We start from the raw sequence: 22,811 nt of genomic DNA, 5'->3' as shown, positions 1-22,811 counted from the left end.
TTTTACATTAAGAAGGTTGGTGGTCTGCACTCTTGTGGGAGGAGAGGCTGGACTCTGCCCTTCTGAGCTGGGAATTTCTGGTTAAAGGCTTATAGTGCCCGCATATTTGAACTGTTTGAACTGTTTCTTACTGAAATTGGTACACCTTGTTTGCTGTAGCATAGACTAGATCCAGGCCTGCTGAATCTAGCTTTGTTTGTATGCTTGTTGTTTGTTTGCTTGTTATTTCCCTGAAACGCTAATTCCACCTAAAACGCAGCTTTTCAGCGCTTCTGTGGATCCCTAGTGATATCTGCATTGCTTACTGTACTTATTTCCTTGTTTCACTTGAAAGAAAGTTACTGTTTGTAGTTTTTGCATTTAAGTTACCTGTAACACATTGCATTTAAGTTACCTGGCACTTGCTCACTAAAGCAATTATATGTCAGCACTAAAAAATTAAAAGCACTACACCCTCACAAACTCCCCTTGAGTACCTTGTTCCCCATTGGCCCTTTTTCTCAATTATATTCTAGCATGTCCAAAGGTCAGTTGTCAATCTCCTCTCCAGTCCAGCTGGTGAATCTGGGAATCTTGAGGCAATGTTACAACTGCCTCATGTACACAGACAACCCTCTCCTTCTTCCAACAAATTCCAACACATGTGAGAGATGCAACCATATAGCCAAACTGGAGGCTAAGCTTTCTCAACTCAGTACTGGCGTAACTAGTCAGGAGGAGAAGGAAACCACACTCACTACAATTCCAGTCTCACATAGACCTACCACGACAATAAACCAAACACATAAACACACAAAAACATACTCGGAGGCGCTAAATAAAAATCTGCCTAAGCAGCAGAGACCTCCAAAGCAGACACCCAAGCAACCGCTACCCCAAAACAAAACACATGCAACACATAGCTCACAAAGCCACTGTGCCAAACAGTCACAGCCCTTAAGGCTAAACAACACACCAGATACACTTGTAGTAGGTGACACTATCGTCAGGCACACTGACGTCCCGCTCACCAGGCTGAACAAGGAGAAGGTCACGGTGAGCTGCCTGTCGGGCGCTAGGATCCGCCACATAACACAAGCACTCAGGTCACTCCAAGGCAAGTACAAATATGACTCAGTCATTGTCCATGCTGGTGTGAATGACCTGAGATGTACCTCCCTGGACTACATGAAAAGAGACATAGAGGAGCTCTCTGAGCATGTAGCCCAGGCCAGTATGACCCTGACCTTGAGTAGCATCTTACCCTCACCAAGAATGATGCCACAATATGAAGACAAGATGATCAATTTCAACAATTGGCTTAAGTATTGGTGTCATTCAAAGGGGATCCAATGCCTGTCAGCCTGGGATGACATGCTCGACAAGCCACAATGCTTTGCTAGGGACGGCTTGCACCTGTCACCCCTGGGCTTTTGGATATTGGCAAAGGCTCTTGCTACCCCCATAGTGCCTTTTTTAGGCAAGGCTCAAAAGACAAACCCACCTCCATAGGTATCACAAGGGATAAGAAACTAAGAGTAATGCTACTCAACGCCAGAAGTCTAAACCTCCAGATGCACGCACTCAAAACTCTCCTTAGCATGGAGAACATCGATATCTGTGCAGTAACAGAACCTGGTTCAAGGCTCCCGAGAGCACCCCAGCACTACCAGGTTATACCTCATGCCATGCTTTTTGGCCTCAAAACTAGGACCGAACCACAAAAGGAGGGGGAGTATCAATATTCGTCAAAGATACCCACACCTCCAGGTTGGTGGCACAGTACGAAGCATCAGAGACTATCCATGTGCAACTAACAGTGGGTAAAACTGCCTTCCAGTTTAGAGCCTGCTACAGACCACCCTCCCAAACCCAGGAACCCCACTCGGCCTTCCTGAGAACACTGGAAAATATGAAGGTCTCTCCAAACACCATTATATTGGGCGACTTCAACTACCCAAACATAGACTGGGAGCATTACTCTAGCTCCAACACCCTAGCTCAAAGGTTCCTAGAATTTATAAACTCAAATGCTATGGAACAACTTGTTACCACTCCCACAAGAGTAGAAAACATACTGGACCTGATCATCACCAACATGGGGACTCTATGCTCCAGACCAGAAGTGTATCCCTCACTAGTAAGATCAAACCATAAACTAATCTCACTGGATATTCACATCCCGACCCCATCCCCTGCCCAGAAAACCACAGTGAAAAACTTCTCTAAAGCAAATTTCACACTCCTCAAAACCGAGGTGGAATCCTTCAAAGCCCCCGGGCCTGTGGAAAATACGGCCCAGACCGCAGAATCCTTTATAAACACATTCTATGAACACCTTCAGGAATGCATGGATCATGCAATCCCAAATAAAACCAAGACCCAATCCTCCAAAGGCAGACGTCCTGTCTGGTGGACCCCAGCCATAAACAAACTATACAATAGAAGGAGGAAGCTGCTACATGATAGAGCAAAATCCCAAAAAGGGAAGGCATCTCTGATCAGTATTAGCAGAAAACTACGGGCACTCATAAAATCGTCTAAGGCCAGCTTCGAGAGAAAAATTGCACAGGACACTAAGGATAATCACAAGGCTTTCTTTAGTTATGTTAGGAACCCAGGTGGGAATTCCTAGATATGCTCAGAATTAGTCCAAAATGACAAAAAATACACTGAACCCACAGACATTGCCAACATCCTAGCCGACAGGTTCAGTGCAAACTTCTCCCCACCCCCCACCAAAAGGGCAAATATCTGTCCCACCAGAGTGCTGCCCCCCTGACATCTCAGATGCTCAGGTAAGAGCCGCCCTCTCCAAAGCAAAAAACACAGCATCAATGGGACCAGACGGTGTCCCGGGCTGCATCCTACATGAACTCCAAGAAGAGCTAAACCCAAACATAAAACTACTGTTCAGTCTCAGTCTTACTACAGGATATGTACCCAAAGAGTGGCGTACAGCAACAGTGGTCCCTCTCCACAAAGGTGGTGCCTCAATGGATCCTGGAAACTATCGCCCCATAAGCCTGACTAGCTTGGTCTGCAAACCTATGGAAAGGATCATCATGGACCTCATAAAGATATTGGGGACCTACAGACACTGGATCCTATCCAGTTCAGCTTTGTTAAGGGCAGATCCTGCCTCTTAAACGTGGTCGATTTCTTTGAAACAGTCACCAAGGCCATTGACGAGGGGAAGGTGGTCCACACAGCCTACCTGGACCTCGCAAAAGACTTTGATACAATACCCCACTCGGGCATTATAGATAAGCTCACCAGCTTAAATATAAACCCCTATGTCACTAGATGGGTTGCAAACTGGCTCAAGGACAGAACCCACATGGTTAGAATTGCTGGAGCCATACCAGACTCCAAACCAGTTACAAGTGGCGTCCCACAAGGCTCAGTCCTGGGACCTCTCTTGTTCGGTATATATTTCTCGGAGGTACAGGCCAACACGGAAGGACTGTGGCTGACCAAGTTCGCAGATGACTGCAAACTGGGTGCCATAATCGACTCTCCAGCCGACACAAGCATCCTCCAAAAGGGCCTCACAGAAACAGACAACTGGTGCCAGAGCCATGGCCTCAAGCTAAATGCCAAAAAGTGTATAGTCATCCCCTTTGGCAAAAACAAAGTGCCCACAAATTACCACATAGGTGGTAATCCATTAAGTACGGAAGAAGTAATTAGGGACCTGGGGACCCAAGTTGATAGCAATCTCTCATTTGACAACCATGTGGCCAAAGTGGTTAGAAAAACATTTTATATAGCCCACCTAATCATGAAGGGATTCACATCTAGATCAGGGGAGATCATCGTGCCTCTTTACTCATCCCTCATCAGGCCCATAATTGAGTACAATGCCCCTTTTGGGATGTACCTTACCAGACACCTGCAGCAACTGGAAAGACCCCAAAAGTACCTCACCAAGAGGATCAAAGGGCTCAAACAGATTCCATATGCTGCCCGGTTAAAGAAACTCCAGCTCTACTCAGTGGCATACCACCTGCTCAGAGGCGATCTGTGCTTGACGTATAAAGCCATGTCCAACCCGGAATTAATGGACATGCTGCACCTCAGAAAATCCAAATCCCATTGAGCTACGTGCTCGAGAGACTTGAACCTCAAGACTGAAATAAACAGGACATGCTGGAGGGACAGATTCATAACCCAGTGGCTCCCTTCACTCTGGAATAAAATCCCAGTCCAGGTTAGGCAGAGTCTCTCATTGACTCTCTTCAAGAGGAATCTTGATGAGTGGATGGGAGATCGTAGGTTTACCCTGGGTATCACTTCTGTGTCACTGTTAGACAGAGGCACAGTATACTAACCTCAAAAAAGGGCATAGCAAAATTAATTTAAAATGGGTGGCGAAAGCCAAACACACTCTGGCTAGGCTTATAAATGCCCTAGGGCAGATAGCCTAGTATGAACCTATGAACCTAAGACAGAGAATATAATGCCACACTACATCTGTGTCTCAGTAAAAATAGTTATACAGAGTTAAGGAGCAGAAAGTTGGTCATATTTTGAGGTAGACTTAATAAAGGGGAAAGCAACATGACATTAGTTATAAAACAAACAAAAATAATCAAGCATTTTCTAAAATACTCAGAAAAAAAAGAAATCTTTCTATTCCAGGCACTGGGGAACAGAATTACATTGGAAATCCCTTCCTTTCCAGAAGCAGCTGTCACTTCACATGATACTTCAAGGATCTCGCACTGCAATCACGGTTGTATCACCTCATGAATAGTGTGGAGGAAGGGAGTCTGTCAATTCATCTTGGACTACAAAAGGATACTTTAGTTTTGGCTGCAGCTGGATCATCATCATCATCATCAACCACCTTTTCCCCATTTTTCTACATGGGGTTGGGGTGTAGTGCCATCTTTCAGTGCCACTCTCCTACCTTCTTCGACACTCATGTCTGACTGTCACATGTCTTCTCTCACATAATTTATTCACCTCTTTGCTGGACTCTCTCATTTCCTCTTGCCTTCTTCCTGTCAGCCTCAAAATCTTCTTCACCAGATTGTCTTCTGCTTTGCTGCACATGTGCCTGAACCACCATAATCTGTTCTCTTTGACTTTTTCTATAATTGGAGCTACTCTGGCTTCGCATTTATGTCTTCATTTTTTTTTGTTTGGCCCACAGTGTGCATCCTATCACCTATATCAGGGCCTTCATCTATATCACCTCTAGCTTCCTCAACTACTCTGCCTTTAATGCTCAGGTTTCTGTACCATGTAGTAGCACTAGTCACAGCACTGTTTTGTACATCTTACTTTTAAGCTTCTTTGGCATTCTTCTTTCGCACACTACCCCTGAGACTCTGTGCCAGTTGGCTGCGGCCCCTCTGATTTTAGCTTTAACCTCCTTCTCCTCAACTACCCTTCCCAGATACCTAAAGCTGTTAACTTGTTCCACTGCTTTCCCTTCTATCTCAGTTTTCAGCTTGTTCTGATCCCCCCCATTTGTTGCCATTAAAGCTGTCTTACATGTACTCAATTTCATACCATGTGCCTTCAGTTTTACATTCTATTCTCCATATATTTTGTTGAAGTTCTTGCTCAGAGTATGCCTGTAATGCCATATTGTCTGTATACAGCAGTTTTGTTAACCTGTCCCCTCCAATCTCTTTGCTAATGCAGTTCACCACCAGTATGAACAGCAGTGGGCTCACAACTGAACTCTGATAACAACCACTCCCACTGGGAACCCCTCTGCAGGAATGAACAGTTTGTACTTGAGTCACTGGGTCCTTGTACTTAGCTTGCACTAATTTTACCAGTGTTTCTGGGACTTTGAACTACCACAGTACTACCCAAATCAGCTTTCTTGGGACCCTTGTCATATGCTTTCTCCAAGTCTAGCAATACCTGTTGGACTCCTTCCACTTTTGTAGCTTCTTCTCAAGTATCTGTCTCACTGCAAATGTTGGGTCGGTTGTACTGCATCCTGATCTGAATCTGAACTGCCCATTCCCCATCTTACTTTCTACTACTCTGCATATTTGTTTATCAATCCCCCTCTCCAGAACTTTCATACAGTGTGATAGGAGTCTGATACCTCTGCACTGCCCAAAGTTGTGAACTTCCCTTTTGTTCTTGAACACTGGAACTAGTAAGCTAATTTTCCAGTCAACTGGGATGCGCCTTTCTCTCCATACTACTACGAGTACCCACAGGAGCCAATTTTCCCCTAGCTCACCCAACATCTGGAACATATCTGCTGTGGCCTCAACTGAGCCTGCTGCTTTCCTGACTTCATTTTCCTTAGTGCTGTTCTTACGTTTTCTAGGATGGGCTCCACCTTTTCTCTCACTGTGGGCAGTGTCTGGGGCAGTACAGCTTCTGTGGAGTTTTCTTCATTTAGATGTTGATGGAAGTATTCCTTTCACCTGCCTTTGATATCCTCTGGACTGGTGAGCAGGTTGTTGCTGGCATTCCTTATGAATGGTATTTAACTGCCTTCTTTATCTTTATGTATTTGCCTTACAACCTGATAGAGTGTATTTGTGCTGTCCACAGTCACACTACACAGAGTCATTTTCCAGAAGTTGGTAGAGTGCCTCTAACGCCTTGCTGTTTGTTACTGCAACTCCTCTCTTAGCTTCGTTAGACAACCAGTATTCATTCCTAGCCTGGACTGTCTTTTTTATCTCCCACTTTTTCCTGCACTCCTTCTTTCTTTTGATGACTTCCTGGACTTTTGTATTCCACCTACAGCTTTCCTTCTGTATCTTATTCCCATACCTGGCTCGGCCACATATCTGTTCTGTAGCCCTTACATATGCTGATTTGAGGTGTTGCCATTCTTCTTGTTGAGGTACTAGAGCCCTGATTAATTCCTTACACTGTTGTGCTTTCTCTCCAGTCAACTTCAAGATATTTAGTTTGGTCTCTCTTATTGACCTTAGAGGCTTCTCTGACCACTGCTTGCAGCTGATTGTGGTAACCAGCAGTTTATGCTATGGGCTGACTGTTTCACTGGGGATGATTTTGCAATATTTAATTCTACTCCTACTGCCCTTTCCATACTAGGAAGAAGTCTACCCAGGTTGCATGTTGGCCACTTTTGGATGTGACCTTGTGGCTCTCTCTCTTTCTGAACCATGTGTTGGTTACCATCAAGCCACTGGCCAGACAGAAGCATAGGGTGGCCTCCCTTCTTTAGTCCTATTGCCCAACCCATGTGAACCCAGGTTATCCTCATAGGCTGTTCTGTCTGCCCAGATATATGCATTCAGGTCACCCATTATCAACACCAATTTATGTTGTCCTGCTTTACCTAGTAGGTCTTGCAACTGTTGTCTGAATGTACTCCCTTCCTCAGTATTACAACCCTGCTGTAGGGTAGGCTGAGATTACGAACACTGCTTTTTCATTACACTGGAGTCTAACTGCCATGAGTGTGTCACTAACTCTGATCACATCCCTCACTGTCTTCTGAAGCTTTTTTCTCTCTGAAATTCCCACATCATTTCTAGCCTGTCCTCCTCCTGTGCAGTAGACTACAGATACCACAAGTGGCTTTGCTGCACTACAACTGTATAACCCCTTAGAATAATGTAAAAAAAAGCTGTGAGCCACACATAAATGAGGGTCATTCAAGAAATAAAAGGAGCAGTCTTGTTACAGAAGGTATATAAGATGACAATGATTGGCACTAACTCCATTTTATGTCAATGGCATGGGAATACCCCACTACTTCCATATGTCATATAATATAGACTTGAACTGGATTATGGGAAAGAGAAAAGATTGAAGAACAAAATTATGTTGACGTGTCAAGCCACACTGACAGCCATTTTGTGGAAAACATGTTAAAATTCAATAAAAAGTGTTTTGAGATATTAAAATGGGTCAGTAAACAGAATGAAAAAACACATTTTTTTTGTTCTAAGGTGGACTTTTCCTTTAAATACATAAGCAACCATGCATATAGAAACAAAGCGCAGGGAGGAGACGGAATAAGTAACAATGATTTGAGAACACTTAAGCAAGAACTTACACTGCCATTACATTTATTATTCACTAGGTCATATAAATATGGGGAGATTACTCAAGATTGGAGACATGCACTTATTAAACCTGTCTTTAAGGGAAAGTGGAGTAGGACAAACCCAGAATCATATAGACCAAGTCTACTTTCATGTTGTGGAAAAATAATGGAGAAGGTAATACTGGATAAGTTATTGTCAGAACTGGATAGCTTGGGACTTGAAACCATATATCAGCATGCATATGTTGAAAATAGATCTATTACTACCTGTAACATGATGTTCTATAACAATATAATAAAACCTATGAGTGAAAAATTGTGGTGCGATGTGATTTATATAGATTTAACTTCAGCACTGAACACTGATCAATAAATCAGTACAACTAGGTACTGATGTACTGTTGATAAGATGGACAGATGCATGGCTTACAAATAGGCCATGGCAAGTGTCACACACCAACTGGACAGGTGAAATCCTTGGTTACAGTCAATGTGTCCCACAGGGCTCTGTACTAGGCACTTACTTGTTTAGATTGTATCTTTCAGACCTTACTTTTTCATCTGAGGTGTTCTACAGTCTATATGCTGTTGACCTGAAATTGGGTAAACTGATTACAAGTGTTACAGATAACACATGTCTGCAAAATAATTTGACTAAATTGACCATTTGGGCACAGGAGAATAATATGTTGATAAATACATCAAAAACTAAGCATATGAGATTTGGGAGACAAACTGAAAGGTGAATATTTAATACAGCACACAGTGACTGAAACTGTAGACTCATTTAAGGACCTGCGTATATGGGTAGATTCAGCTATGAGTTTTTCTAATCATATCAACCAATTGGCTAATGATAGTGAACTATAGGTTGTATAAAAAGATTTATAAAGTCTAGGAAGTCAAACATAATGAAGTAATTGTTTGTTAGTTGCTTTAGACCCAAAACTTGAGTATGGAATAACAATATGGAAACCCTATAGGAAAACAAGCATGAATAAACTGGAAAGAGTACAGCGTAAATATACTGAGGGCATCCATGGATGTGAAAATCTAAGTTATTATTAAAGACTAAAATATCTGAACTTGTACAGTGTCTCTTATAGATATTTAAGAGGAGATCTTATTCAGGTATATAGGGCGTTTAGGGACAACTACTTCTGGGAATGTTTGGGGTTATCAAAAGTACTAGAGAACCATCAGATAACTTATGCAGAAGATTCTATAAGAATGAGAAGTGTACTAATTGGTTCTCTGACAGAGTAGCTGATGGTTGGAACAGACTACCAAATTACATTAAAGCAAGTACTAATTTAGATATTTTTAAAAAAAGCCTGGACATTTATTATGGGAACAAGTGTTTTGGGATATTGGCAAGCTAGAAGGGCTTTAATGCCCGTGCTTGAAACATTTGTGTGTATGTATGTATGCATGCATGTATGCATGTATACATAAATAAAGCTAACATCAGCAATTAAGATCTTGTTTAAGGTTGCTTTTAAACAAATCCACTTTGGTAATTACGCTAACATCCTTTTGTTCATTACTGTTGAGCTTATATGTAGAAAACATTGGATATGATGGTTCTTTTCCACTGTATGTAAACGTCTTAATTCATAATCCTTTTAAAACCCTGCTTCATTGTACAGATGTCAGAAATACAGTACAGTATGCATACTTACGAGTAAGGAATTCCCTGATTTGTTTAATGAGTGCCTGTAGCTCTTTGTTAGATCTTTCTACTCGAGCCTTGGTGTCATTAGCCTTTTCCAGAGCTGCTAAAGCCTTCTGTTTAGCTTCATCTGCCTTCACCTTGGCTTTGGCCACCTGTAGCAAAAAGTCTGTCAGTTTACAGAACATGTTTTGCCAAATCTCTCTTCTATTCTACCTCTCCCCACCTATAAATGTGCTGTAGAAGAAAAAGATGTGGGAGACAGAAGTAACATACCTTTTCAAACAGTTCTTCAACATCACTCATAGCCTTGTGCAGATCACTCTCTGCATGCTGGGCTCGACCAAGGGCACTGTCTGCTGTGGCCACTGCTCCATTGCAATTAAGACCCCCACAATGTCTGCCACCATCATCTTTACGGCAACCAGCTCCTCCACATGGGCTCTCTGTGCATGGGAGATCTCCAGGGGCCCCACAGACCTGTAAAACATGAAACTGTTTGTCAGAGTGAAAGTCTATAATAATTTTGGCTTACATGGTCTTAACAAATGCTGCATCTAAAAAGGGTGACTGCAACCAGTGAACGGCCTGATAATTTCACAGCAGAAATCTGTTGATAAAACATGGACTCGCTTTATCAAAAAAATTACATTCATAATGTTGAAAATCCAGTTATCCTCCCCTTCAACAGTGGATGCTACCAGACTTGTGCATCTTTGTGACCTGCTAAAAACCGCTGGCGGACTTCTTGATAAGAATTGCTTCAGCATTCTATATAACAGAAAATGTCAATTTTCTTAGCTACTTCCTAATCTCTAAACCCTTTATCCAAAGTCTACAAGAGCACAAAAATTGCCCATCCACACTTCTTCTCGAACAGTAATGTCCTTTGCCTCAAGTCAGCTAAAGTCAAGATTGGTGGTCCACTGCTCTGTCCTAATTAGTCATATATAGTACTAACTTCCACAGAAGAAATATACATTTGTTTATTATTTCTGTTTAGAAAAGAAAAAAACTAAATAAAGTGATTTTAACCAAGTATTCCATCTCATTTTCTGCCCTCTCATTTCACTGTGTCAGCTGCAGAAGAAGTCACATTTCAGAGTATGGACTGCAGCAACTACAATGTATACATCCTGAAAATATGTATGACTGCTATGAGAAAATTGCCACCCAACAAAAATACAGGCCTGGGTGCAACCTTCCCTCAAAGTTGGATAAGCTGAGTTCAGCTGCTCATTCCCATCTTTTTCTATCTGCCTCTTCTGACATCTGTCTCTGCCTCCACTATTTAAACCTGGGTCACCTGGGGCACAGGTGGGCTATATCTCTACCATGAAGCAATGCCTCTCCCCATCTTTTGTACTCTCTTCCATTCTCAATGGACTAATTCCACTCAATTTATCTGAAGCAGAATTAGTAAGGTACTCCATATTTTCTTTACTAAATCGCTTTCTTTATAAAACTTGCTATCTTAATGTTCACTTTACCTGGTGGGTGGGAAAATCTTTCCTCTTCATGAAAGATTAGGTACACGAGCTTTGTTTCAGGGTGATCCAGCACTGAAGGAAACAAAAGTTCTACAGGTTTGAGATTACACTATCTTCCCATACCACTCATTACACCAGAAGCCAAAACACATGCCTGTTCTACTGCATGCTTCACTGGCAATCTGTGCATAGACCCTCCCATTTTCAGTGCTTGGAACTAGAATGCCATAAACTGAACCTGTAGTGAGAAAGTACAGTTGTGTACACTTACCATAAATGTAGATGTTTGAGTGTATTCACTGTTGCAGTCATCACATTTGGGTTATTCCTGCCAGGGTAGCTCTCAGTTGGCCCGAATACCAGAGGTGTAGTATTTCTGCGCCGGCTGCCGCCGCCCCAGGACTGACATCAGGTCGTCAGTGTTGTAAATTAAGGCAGCTGACACCATTACATCAGTTTTTCTTGCCCTAACTGTCAGGAGCCCCCAAGAGGGAGTTAGGCTATGGTGAAAAAACACCACAGTAGAAAGTAATACCAAAAAATCCTTGTAAGGATAGAGAGAGAAATTGAGAGAGAGAGAGAGAGAGAGAGAGAGACTGACAGACAGAGAGAGACAAGGGGGATGCAGGGAGGAAAACCATGGCTGCAATAGTGAATACACTCAAACATCTACATTTATGGTAAGTGTACACAACTGTACTATGTTCTTCGTGTTTCACTGTTGCAGTCATCACATTTGTGTTGATTCCCAAAGTTGAAGAAAAGGGTGGAGGCAGTCAAGAAGACTGGGGGCTGGCTAGGAAGCCCTGCATGACTGCTGTGGCAAAGCCTGCCCTGGATTTGGAGAAGATAAGCAGGTGGTAATGCTTGGTGAAGGTATGAACAGATGTCCATGTTGCAGCCTCCAGGATATCCCTGATGGGGTCCCCTCCGAGGAAAGCTGCAGAGGTGGAGGTTGCTCTGGTGGAATGTGTCCTGACTCCCTTGGGGGGAGGTTTCCCATGTTGCTTATAGCAGAAATGGATCCAGTGTGCTATACATTTGGAAATGGTTTGTTTGGATATGGCCTTGCCCTCTGCTCTTGCAGCAAAGCTGACTAACAATTGATCAGTCTTTCTAAATGATTTAGTCCTGTCTAGGTAGAATCTGATTTGTCTGTGCACATCTAGAGAGTGCAGAATCCTTCCCTCTTGTTTTGTGGGTTAGGGGAAAAGGTGGGCAAATGAATGAATTGTTGAAAGCCACACTGGACACCACTTTTGGCATGAAGGATGGATTAGTCCTAAGGGAGACCCTGTCAGCATGGAAAATGATGAAGGGCTCTACAGCCATTACTACTTGTAGCTCAGATACTCTTCTAGCTGAAGTGATGGCCAGAAGCAAGGCTGTCTTCCAAGAAAGGAACTTTAACTTTGCTGATGCTGCTGGTTCAAAGGGGGGCAAGGTGAGTTTTTCCAAAACAAAGTTAAGGTCCCAAGCTGGGGTAGGTGCTCTACTGGGTGGCCTCAAGTTGTTAGCCCCTCTTAGGAACTGTTTGATGAGAGGGTGGGAGAAAAGAGGTGGCTCTGTGCTGAAATGAGCAGAGATGGCAGAGGCATGAATTTTAATGAAAGAGAAGGATAGACCCTTGTGTAGTAGGTCAGCCAGGTAATCCAGGATGACAGGTAGGAGGGCTATGCAGTTCCAGCTCCCTTAGCCTGGATCCAGGTGCAAAACATTGTCCACTTGTCAGCATAAGACTTTCTAGTGCTAGGGCATCTGGCCTCGCATATAACATCTATAACTTGTTTGCTTAGATTGTCAGGTTATGCAGTGGTCAGGGAATAAGCCAGGCTGCCAGATTGAGGGTCTGCAATTGGGGATGCGTGAATTCTCCATTCCTCTGGGTCAGGAGTGTTGGGATCTGTGGGAGATGCCATGGTAGCAGTGGTAACAGGCTGCGTAGCAGAGGATACCAGTGCTGTCGTGGCCAGTCTGGGGCAATAGGTCGACCTTCGGGGTGCCCCATTTCTGGGTTACAAGGGTGAAGGTTCTTTGGTCTAACTGCCACTCGTGTGGGTCCAGAAGATTTCTGCTTAAGTTGTCTGATGGAGTTTAGACAGTCTGGCAGTAATTGCGCTAAGAGGTGTAGTTGCATGGCTGCGGCAGTGTGCCAAAGGGTCATGGCGAGCCAGCACACAGGGTAAGAGTAAGTCTCTCCCTGCTTGTTGATATACCACATCACAACGGTGTAGTCTGTTTTGATCAGTAGAGGTCCCGGGGAGAGTAGGGGTCTGAAAGCTGTCAGAGCTTGCTGAACAGCTAACATCTCATTTTGGTTGATGTGCAGATGTATTCAGTTTGGGCTCCATTGGCCCTGAATGCACCTGCCATCCAGGTGTGCACCCCAGGCATAGTCTGATGCATCTGTGGTGAGGGTCTGGGCGGTGTGGGGTTGTGAAAAGGGTAGTCCCTTGTTGTGGTAGCATGCTGCTGCCCACCAAAAAAAATCTTTCCTTAAACAAGGTATCATTGGTATAAGAGTTTCCAGGTCTTGGAAGTGTTGACACCAAAGGCTTTTTAGGTATCACTGAAGTTTCCTCATATGCAGTCTGGCACATGGAATGAGTAGAATGCAAGAAGCCATGAACCCCAGAGCTTGCAGGATTTTCCTTGCGGATAACTGGGGTCTGGTGGCTAGTTGAGAGCAGTAGGTTGTCAGGTAAGTTTGTTTTTTCTGGAGTAAGGAATGACATCTGGGATGCTGTGTCCAGGCTTGCTCCCAGGAATACAATCTTTTGTGGGGGTACTAGTTTGGATTTCTTTTCGTTGATAGCATACCCCGGGAAGGTCAGTAGGTCCTTTACAAAAGTCAGGTGCTTTATAAGCTTTTCCTGACTGTCTGCCTGAATCAGGCAGTCGTCTAAGTATGGGTAAATTTGAATATTTCTTTGTGTGCAAAAAGCAATGGCGGGAGCCAGGCATTTTGTGAAAACTCTGGGAGCAGTGGATAAGCCAAAGGGAAGCTCAGAAAACTGAAAGTACAGTGATCCTGCCCTGAAACGTAGATATTTCCTGCAAGAATCCCTGACTGGGATGAGTAGGTAGGCCTGTTTTAGGTCTAAGGTGGCTAACCAAGCATCTTTGGAGAGCATAGGTAGAAGTTGCTGGAGGGTGAGCATTTAGAATTTTGGTATCACCAGGAAAGTGTTTAGAATGGATAGACAGAGGATGGGTGCCAGGTGCCCTCTTTTCTGTGTACCAGGAAAAGTGTGGAGTAGAAACCTTGGCCTACCTGTTCTGCATGAGCATGCTGTATTGCCCTCATAGAGAGCAGGGAAAGGACTTTCTTTTTGACCTCTGCCCACTGGTTTGGGGGAAGATCTGGGAACCCTTTTGGGGTTGGTAGAGTGTGGAAATAAAATTTGTATCCCTGGGACACTATGTTGAGCACCCAATGGTTGTTGGTAATGATGGCTCAGGTGCTTGCGTGGAAGGAGAGTTTTCCTCCTAGGGGCAAGAGCGGGTGGGCAGAGGGAGGGGGTGGAAGTGTAAAGTCATTGTGAGTTCTTACCATGAGGGGGTGGCTTAGCACTCCGTGGTTTTGAAGAGGAGGAACTCCATTGCTTAGATCTCTGCATTCCCTGGGGCTGCTGTCTGGAGGGCCTGCTTCCCTGGGGTCTGTGCTGAGCTGATCTGGAGGGGGCAGGAAAGGACCAGTGTTTGGAGAGGCAATGCCTACAGAACCTCGGTGGCTGGACCTGCAAGAAGCCTTTAACTGTCTGCATAGATTTAGCTTTTTCTTCCATCTTTTTAAAGACCTCCTCTGCCTTTGTGCCAATAAGTTGTCTTTGTGCAGTGGTGCGTCCAATAATTTGGATTTGACATGGTCTGGCAAGGGCTGTTCCTTTAGCCAAGCATGCCTTCTAAGGATAGAACCAGTGACTGCTGCCCTGCAAGATGCTTCTAGGGCATCAAAACCACACTGTAAGGTGTGCTTAGTTACCTGACTTGCAAAATGCATTAGCTCTTGTAACTCTATTTTCTGCACAAGCAGGAAAAGAAGATATTTTATGTTTGAGGAGTTCCATGGTATGTTACTGATATTTCAGCATATGGAACTGAAAATTTAGTGCTCTAATAGCAAGAGTAGCAACAGCAAGAGGTGTATACTTTTTTACCCCATCTGTCTAATGCTCTGGAATCCCTATCTGAGGGGGTGGGATTCTTAGCAGAAGTTGCTTTAATTCCCTTAGGTCCTTGAGAGATAACCTCATAGGTCAGCAGTTGGATTTTTGAAAATAAATTTGTGGGAGTTGGGGACTCTATAGTACCTGGCTGGTTTCCTGGGAGTAGGAGTGAGGGTGTCAGGAGTCAAACTGGATTCCATAAAAACATCATCCACAACATCTAGGACAGGAGGAATGGCCAGAGGTCTGTGCTGTGGAAGATCTAAGAATTCCCTCAGTCTCTTTTTTGACTGAGGGAAGTCCTGACATTCCCATTTGAAATGCTCCTTTAAGGCATGTAGGGTTTCCCCAAAGGAAAAGTCCTTTGGTGGAGAGGTTGAAGGGATGGATTACTCTGCATCAGAATCCTCATAAGCTGAGAGGGGTTGCATATCTTCATATTCAGATGTATCAGAGTCATAGGACTCCTGTTCAGATAAAACTACTGGGGACAAATCTCTTTTTCTTTTGGAAGGGGTAGCCCGGCTTCCCCTGATAAGCATTATAAGGTCTTCCGCCATTTTAAGCATCTGTGACTGAGGCAAGGAAGCAGGTCCCTGAGATTGGGTCGTCGGTTTCTTGGGTGTGGTTCATACCTTAGGCTTTAGAAACTCTGTAGTTTTTGAAAGAACGTTAGATGTGAAAGAAGTTGTCGGTCTGTGTCGAGAATTGGTAGTGCAAAGTACTTCCTCAGAAGCCAGTGCCTGCTCAGCAGCTCCAGACCCATCCAAGGTAGAGACATCCGCAGGATTCTTAGTCAATGAAGAGTCTCACGGCATACCAGACTGCAAAAGGGTCTTGGTAGTGGCCTGCAAAATCATAGAAATAGGGTTCAGGGGCTGCAAAAGCACCTCACTGAGGACCGGAGAACTGACGACTAGCTTAACGGAAACGTCATCAGCAGTTTTGGACCTATGCAGTCTGTCTCTGTCTTTATCTTTATGTTTTTTTGGAAGATCTGCTGTCGGATGGCTTACCGAAACCATATCGGAATTAGAGGACTGAAAATGAAAATATTTAGCTACAGTAAGGGCCCAACGACATATATTTCTGGTGTTGAACAAAGCACAAAAGCAACAGCGGGGGACGTCGTGGTCTTGGCCTAAGAAAGTGACAAAGTAAGAATGAAAATCTCGGTGTAGTATTTGCTTTCCACAGGTGAGACAATTGTTAACTTTTTCTGACATCGGTTAAAGCAAGAAAAAAGGATCCCCAACAGGGTACTTGGCTTTAGAAGTCTTCAACTTTAATTCAGAAATGAAAAACTCAGGTAGCAGCCGACCCGCACTCGTGTGAACTGCTTCTGCTTCGGGCTCCTCGGCAAGAAAGACTGATGTAATGGCATCAGCTGCCTTAATTTATAACACTGACGACCTGACGTCAGTCCTGGGGTGACAGCAACTGATATTGAAATACTACACCTCTGGTATTTGGGCCGACTGAGGGGTACCCTGGCAGGGATAACCTAAATGTAATGACTGCAACAGTGAAACACGAAGAATATTTTTCCTGATTCCCTTTGTTAATTTAAGACTCCTCTCTGGCTATCAGTTTTATCTTTCTGCCTGACCATCTAGCACTTGGGATACTATTGAAACATGATCAACTGACCGTGTGACACTAGGCTACTTAGATCCAGTAGCAAAGTACTTAGTATATCATAATCTTAACTGGCTAAACTCACTCATGTACTGTGACATTGTTAACAGTGAATCCTCTGTGCAAAGATGATAGATGTGATTACTACATTCAGTCTTTCTTTGACTTGAGCATCATTTACTCTACATATGACAACATAACATTAGAGAATCTCTGTTCCACATCACTGACCTTGCAAGTTGGTCAAATGTGTATGTTGAGCTATGTTTACTGTGCAGTTGCTACACTTGTTTAACTTGAAGCTTCTCTATGTCTACAGTTAAGAAACATGAAACTCTAAGCATGCTTCTGCTGCTACGACTTTATAGCCAGAGCTTGGAATGAATAAAATATACATGTAACATACTTCCCTTTAATTTTTCTCTTCAGGTTATCTTTTTCTGTCTCCAAAATATAGCCCAGTTAATATCCAGTATAATTTAGGCACTTTTCTAAACAACCGTTACAGTTTTCTAGGATTTTAAGTTCCAAGAAGACTGGAAGCAAATAATAGTTATGACTCTCTTAAAAGCCTTTAAGATGCATGTCAGTCTTTTTTACCCTACAAAGTAGCTTCATACGTCAAGAAGGCTTGAAATAATTTTTTTCACAACGGTCAGCTGGAAAACATTACTAGAAAGCAAGGCAAACTAACCACTCCAAAAGAAAAAAAAATGCATCCATTTTCTCTACTGTTTGTTCTAGTGAGGGCCATGGTGGTAGCAAGCTGTGAGAGGTAAATCTGGTTCCAGCTCATTGTTTGGGATCCTCAGGCATTCCCAGGCAATCCGAGAGATACAATCCCTTCACATTCAGGATCTGCCCCAGAATCTCTTCATAAAAGGCCAAGCCTGGAACACCTCAAGCTTGATGTGCCCAGGATGCAACTTCACAAAATATCCATACTATCTCTTGACTGATTCTTCTCAACCTAGAGGAACAGTATATCGGTCATAACCTAACTGAGAACACAACTAGTCCAAAAAGGTCAGGTCTTCCTATTTGTCCAAAGTTATATAAAAGTCAAAGTTAAAGTGACAAGGGGGGGGGGGGGGGCGTCTCTCTTGGCAGTCCATGCTTAAGGTAAAACGCTAAGCTGTTAGTGGGGGGTTGACTCTCTAACAAGTTTCCATGTACTTACTTGAAAATCATTTATAATAAAGATAGGTTGGACCTCAGTCAGGCAAGTCATGTGTCCTTTGATCAGATATATGTCCTTCAGTAACTGGCAAAATAAGACTTCAAAATAGCTGTTCTACTTCTTTGTTATGAAATAGTTAAAGCCTGCTCGTGAGACTGCTCAGTTGTAACTACCAGAAAATCTAGGAGAGATGACCATTCCTGTCATATCTGGATCTCTTCGAATCTATCCAGATTCAGCCTTTTACCCTGATCCTGGGCAACTCAGAACCCAACCATAGACTGGAAAAACTTTTAGTTATGTACTTACCATAACTTTAGATGTTTGGGATCCATCTCGCCTACATTCTGTACTGATGGGTTCGGAGCCGATCCTCGGCTCCGACTCGGCACGCTATACTATAGAGCGAAGTCTCTTATTGGCTGAGCTATTCTATATCCCAGGATGCACCACCACCAATTCCCCAGATCTTGTTTGTCCGCACACATGCACACCCAGATGCACTGCTGATATAACATTGCCAGATGTTTCAAGATGAAACGGTCGAACTCGAACCGTCCGGTCTCTTCTGATCTCCAAGGCAGGGGGAAGGAGGGTGGGTATTAGGAATGTAGGCGAGATGGATCCCAAACATCTAAAGTTATGGTAAGTACATAACTAAAAGATGTTATGTGATCCTATCTCACCTACATTCTGTACTGATGGGACAGCGTCCCTAGCTCCTGATTCCTGGGTGGCTCACTGGAAAACACTCCTGAGAACTGTGGAACCGAAGGAAGCTCGCCCCCGGGATGCCACATCCAATTTGTAATGAGAAATAAAGGTGTGAGGAGAGGACCACGTAGCCGCAGCACAAATGTCACTAATGGCAAGCTTGGAATGAAAGGCTGTTGAAGTAGCCATAGCCCTAGTAGAATGAGCTTTCACAGTGGTTGTAAACTGTCTATTAGAAAGAAAATAAATATGACTGATACAGTCTCTGATCCATTTGGCAATAGTGACCTTCGTGACAGCTTTGCCCAATTTATTGTCTGAAAAGGACACAAACAACTGATCTGTCTTCCGTGTCTGTTGCGTCCTAAGTAGAAACGCAATTGTCTGTGCACATCCAATGAGTGGAAGATATATTCTGCTCTGTCTGAGTAGTTGGGGAAGAAAACTGGAAGTTCCAAAGACTGTTGAAGACAGAAACTAGAGCAAACTTTGGGAACAAAAGATGGATTAGGCCTAAGGGATACTCTATCCTTGTGAAAAAACAGGTACGGCGGTTTGACACATAGGGCTTGAAGTTCCAAAACTCTTCTGGCTGATTTAATTGCCACCAAAAAAGCAGTCTTCCAGGAAAGAAATTTCAAGTCAGAAGTTGCTGCCGGTTCGAAGGGGGAAGAGGTCAAAGCACCTAATATGAAATTAAGATCCCATGGTGGAGCAGGATGAGAAACTGGAGGACGTAGCAGCCCAGCACCTTTCATGAAGGCTTTACACAACTTATTGCTCATCAAAGGTGGGTCTATACTTTCATGAAAATTAGAAATAGCTGCTAATTGAACCTTAATGGTGGAGACCGAAGCACCTTGATTGAATAAGGAAGCTAAAAATGTTAAAATTTCAGCCACCGGGGTAGTAATGGGATCTAATCCCCGGAGTTGGGCCCAAATAGCGAATCTCTTCCATTTACTATTATACATCTTCTTAGTAGAATTTTTGTGGGCGGAGGACAAGATATGTATAACTTCTGTATCCAAAACCTGGTTCCTGACTATAGTCGGAAGTGGAGGAGCCAAGCTGTTAACTTTAGCGAGTGAAGGGACGGGTGAAGCTGTCCCGACTGGTGGATCAAGAGATCTGGAACTTGGTCCAGGAACCATGGACCATCCAGTGCGTATTTCCAAAGAAATGGCAGCCAGACTTGACGAGGCCAGTATGGGGCAACTAAAATCATCTTGCACTGCAAGTGAATCGCTTTCTGGATCACCCTGGGAAGAAGGGGAACCGGTGGAAAGGCGTACAATAAGCCGGTGGGCCAAGTTTGGACTAGGGTGTCCTTGGGAAACCCCTCCAGAACTGGGGTGACAGAAAAGAACTGTAGACATTTCGTGTTGAGTGGAGTTACAAAGAGGTCGCAGCAAGGAGTTCCCCATCTTCTGAAGATTTGAGACGCTACTCTGTCGTTCAGAGACCACTCGTGCGGGGAGAGAATGGTTCTGCTCAGTCTGTCGGCTATCACATTGGATCTCCCCGGAATGTGTGTTGCTACCAAGAAACGGTTGGTTGCAACGGCCCAATTCCATACTTTCATGGCCTCTCTGACCTGGTCCCTCCCTGCTTGTTCAGGTACCAGACTACTGACATGTTGTCGGACTGAACGGCAATCATGCCCTGGGGGAGGTATCTGTGTAGTGCTTGAAGCGATAGAAGCACCGCCCTCATTTCCAGTATGTTGATGTGTAGGGAACTCTCGATGGGGTGCCACTTGCCTTGGACTGACCTGCCCAGGTAATGTCCCCCCCACCCCATCTGGGAAGCGTCCGTAGTCAAAGTGGCCACTGGAGGAGGAGGAACAAAGGGTCGCCCCTGATCCAGGTTGGAGGAGAGAAGCCACCAATGGAGGTCCTACTTGCACGTCTCCGTGATTATAATGTGGTGACTGAGAGGAAGTTCCTGATACGACCATTGGGCCGACAAGAGCCACTGGAGAATCCTCATGTGTAATCTTGCTAAGGGGACCAGGAGAACGGTAGCCGACATGGAACCCAACAGTTGTAGGACCATCCTTGCTGGGGCTCTGCGTCTGAGGAGCAACGCTCTGACTTGAGATTGTAGTGTTTCTATTCTCTCCATAGGAAGACAGACCCGCATCTGCTTTGAGTCTATCTCTACCCCGATAAACCATATGTGCTGAGATGGCAGCAACACTGACTTTGCCCAATTGAAGGTGATTCCTAGGGAGGTGCCTAGAGATATAGTGGCTGCTAGGTTCTGTAATAGTAGATGCCTGGAGGTGGCAGTTAGGAGCCAGTCGTCTAGATACGGAAACACCTGGAATCCTAGACTCCTCAGGTGAGCAGTCACCACCGCCAAACATTTGGTGAACACCCTGGGGGCTGTGGTGAGACCAAAGGGCAGTGCGCAGAACTGGAAATGACTGTCTCCCAGGCTGAAGCGCAAATGTCTCCTGGACGCCTGATCTACCAGAATGTGGTAATAGGCGTCCTTGAGATCTATGGAGCACATCCAAACACTTTTCTCCAATAGCGGGAGAATGGATTGTAAGGTGACCATCCAGAACTTGGACTTCTTGACTGAATGATTTAGGTTGCTGAGATCCAAAATAGGCCTCAAGTCCCCGGTCTTTTTTGGCACCAAAAAGAATTTTGAGTAAGTCCCTAATCCGGTCTGGTCTACGGGGACCAGTTGGATGACTCCTTTTTGAAGCAACTTTGAAACTTCGATGGCTGCAATATCCCGTTGACTGGGTGGCGGGTCCGGGAGTTTCGTGGACGGGGGGGGATGCGAAAAAGGGATGACGTAACCTCCGGCGATGATTCGGAGCACCCATTGGTCCCGAGTGATTCTCTCCCAGGCCTTTAGGTGCCTCGAAAAACGACCCCCGACTGGCTTCGGAGCTGCGCAGTCGGGCAATCCTTCAGGGATGCTGAAAGGTTGAAGAGCCACGAAAGGACTCGCGGTCTCCAGTGTTGCGGGGGCCTCTGCCGCCTCTGGGACGGCGTCTTCCTGAAAAATTTCCCCCTCCTCTGCCTCTAGAAGGGGGATCGTCCTGCTGTGAGGGGTAAGCCTTCTGAGATTTACGGAACCACATTTTCCCTCCTCTTTTAGCCTTGGGATAAGGCCGAAAGCGAGAGGAAAACTGTGCCCCTACGGCAGTCAAAGTCTTACCCTCTTGTTCACAGCGGGTCAAGGTGTCCTTTACCTTGGGTCCAAACAAAGAGGACCCATCAAAGGGAGCGTCGGCAAAGGAAGACTTGAAGGCCTCCAAAATGACACAGGCGGAGCCAGGCTTGTCTCCGTAGAGCAACACCCGTACCCGCTGCTCTACTCGCCCCCTCGGCCGCATACGAAATGAGCCTCATGGATGAGTTCGATATCGACGATAGAGTAGCCAACTGAGAGCTAACCGTCTGGGCCAACTGCTCAGGTAGGTTACCAGAGAGGGTATCTGAGAGTTCCTTGATCAGATCCCTCTGAAGTCTAGTGAAGTGCGTCAGGTAATTCAGAGACCTTAAGGTAAAGGCTGCTGAAGTAAGGGTGCGCTTCCCATACCGGTCCATGCTCCTAGACTCCTTATTAGGAGGATGGATGGACGTCGAAGCCTCTGCCACATCTTGCTGGGTAGCAGATGCCACCACCATAGCATCTACAGCCACATCTTTGGTGAGAAATTCCTTTTCCGGGGGCGCTGACAAAAATTTGTTAGGGCGAGCAGGCACTGGTTCCACAGAATCTGGATGTTCCCACGCCCTACGAGAGATCAAATCTAGTAGCTCATCGAAGGGCGGAGACACCCAGGAGGTGGAAGGCTGAGCCCTGAAGGCCTTGAGGAACACCGACTCGTCAGAGGAAGGGGGTTTGGTCTGCCAGCCGCCTCGTTGTTTGAGGATTTCCAGGATGTCCACAAAGGAGACATCATCCGAGGACGACTTGGGGGACCCTT

At 44.7% G+C, this 22,811-nt stretch overlaps 1 protein-coding gene across 1 annotated transcript in view; it reads right to left on the bottom strand.

Annotated features, from left to right (window-relative positions):
• LAMB2 (laminin subunit beta 2) overlaps nt 1–22,811 on the bottom strand; it is a 3,750,789-nt gene that overhangs the window by 291,301 nt on the left and 3,436,677 nt on the right. The window contains exons 27-28 of the mRNA XM_044078730.1: nt 9,939–10,142; nt 9,673–9,817 (exon numbers count right to left, since the gene is read on the bottom strand). Of these exons, the coding sequence (XP_043934665.1) occupies nt 9,673–9,817; nt 9,939–10,142 (349 nt within the window). The remainder of the gene's footprint in view (nt 1–9,672; nt 9,818–9,938; nt 10,143–22,811) is intronic.

This window comes from Protopterus annectens, chromosome 7.part1 (assembly GCF_019279795.1).
Source record: "Protopterus annectens isolate FY-2018-M chromosome 7.part1, PAN1.0, whole genome shotgun sequence".
Classification (NCBI taxonomy): domain Eukaryota; kingdom Metazoa; phylum Chordata; order Ceratodontiformes; family Protopteridae; genus Protopterus; species Protopterus annectens.
This window is presented reverse-complemented; position numbering and strand designations above follow the sequence as displayed.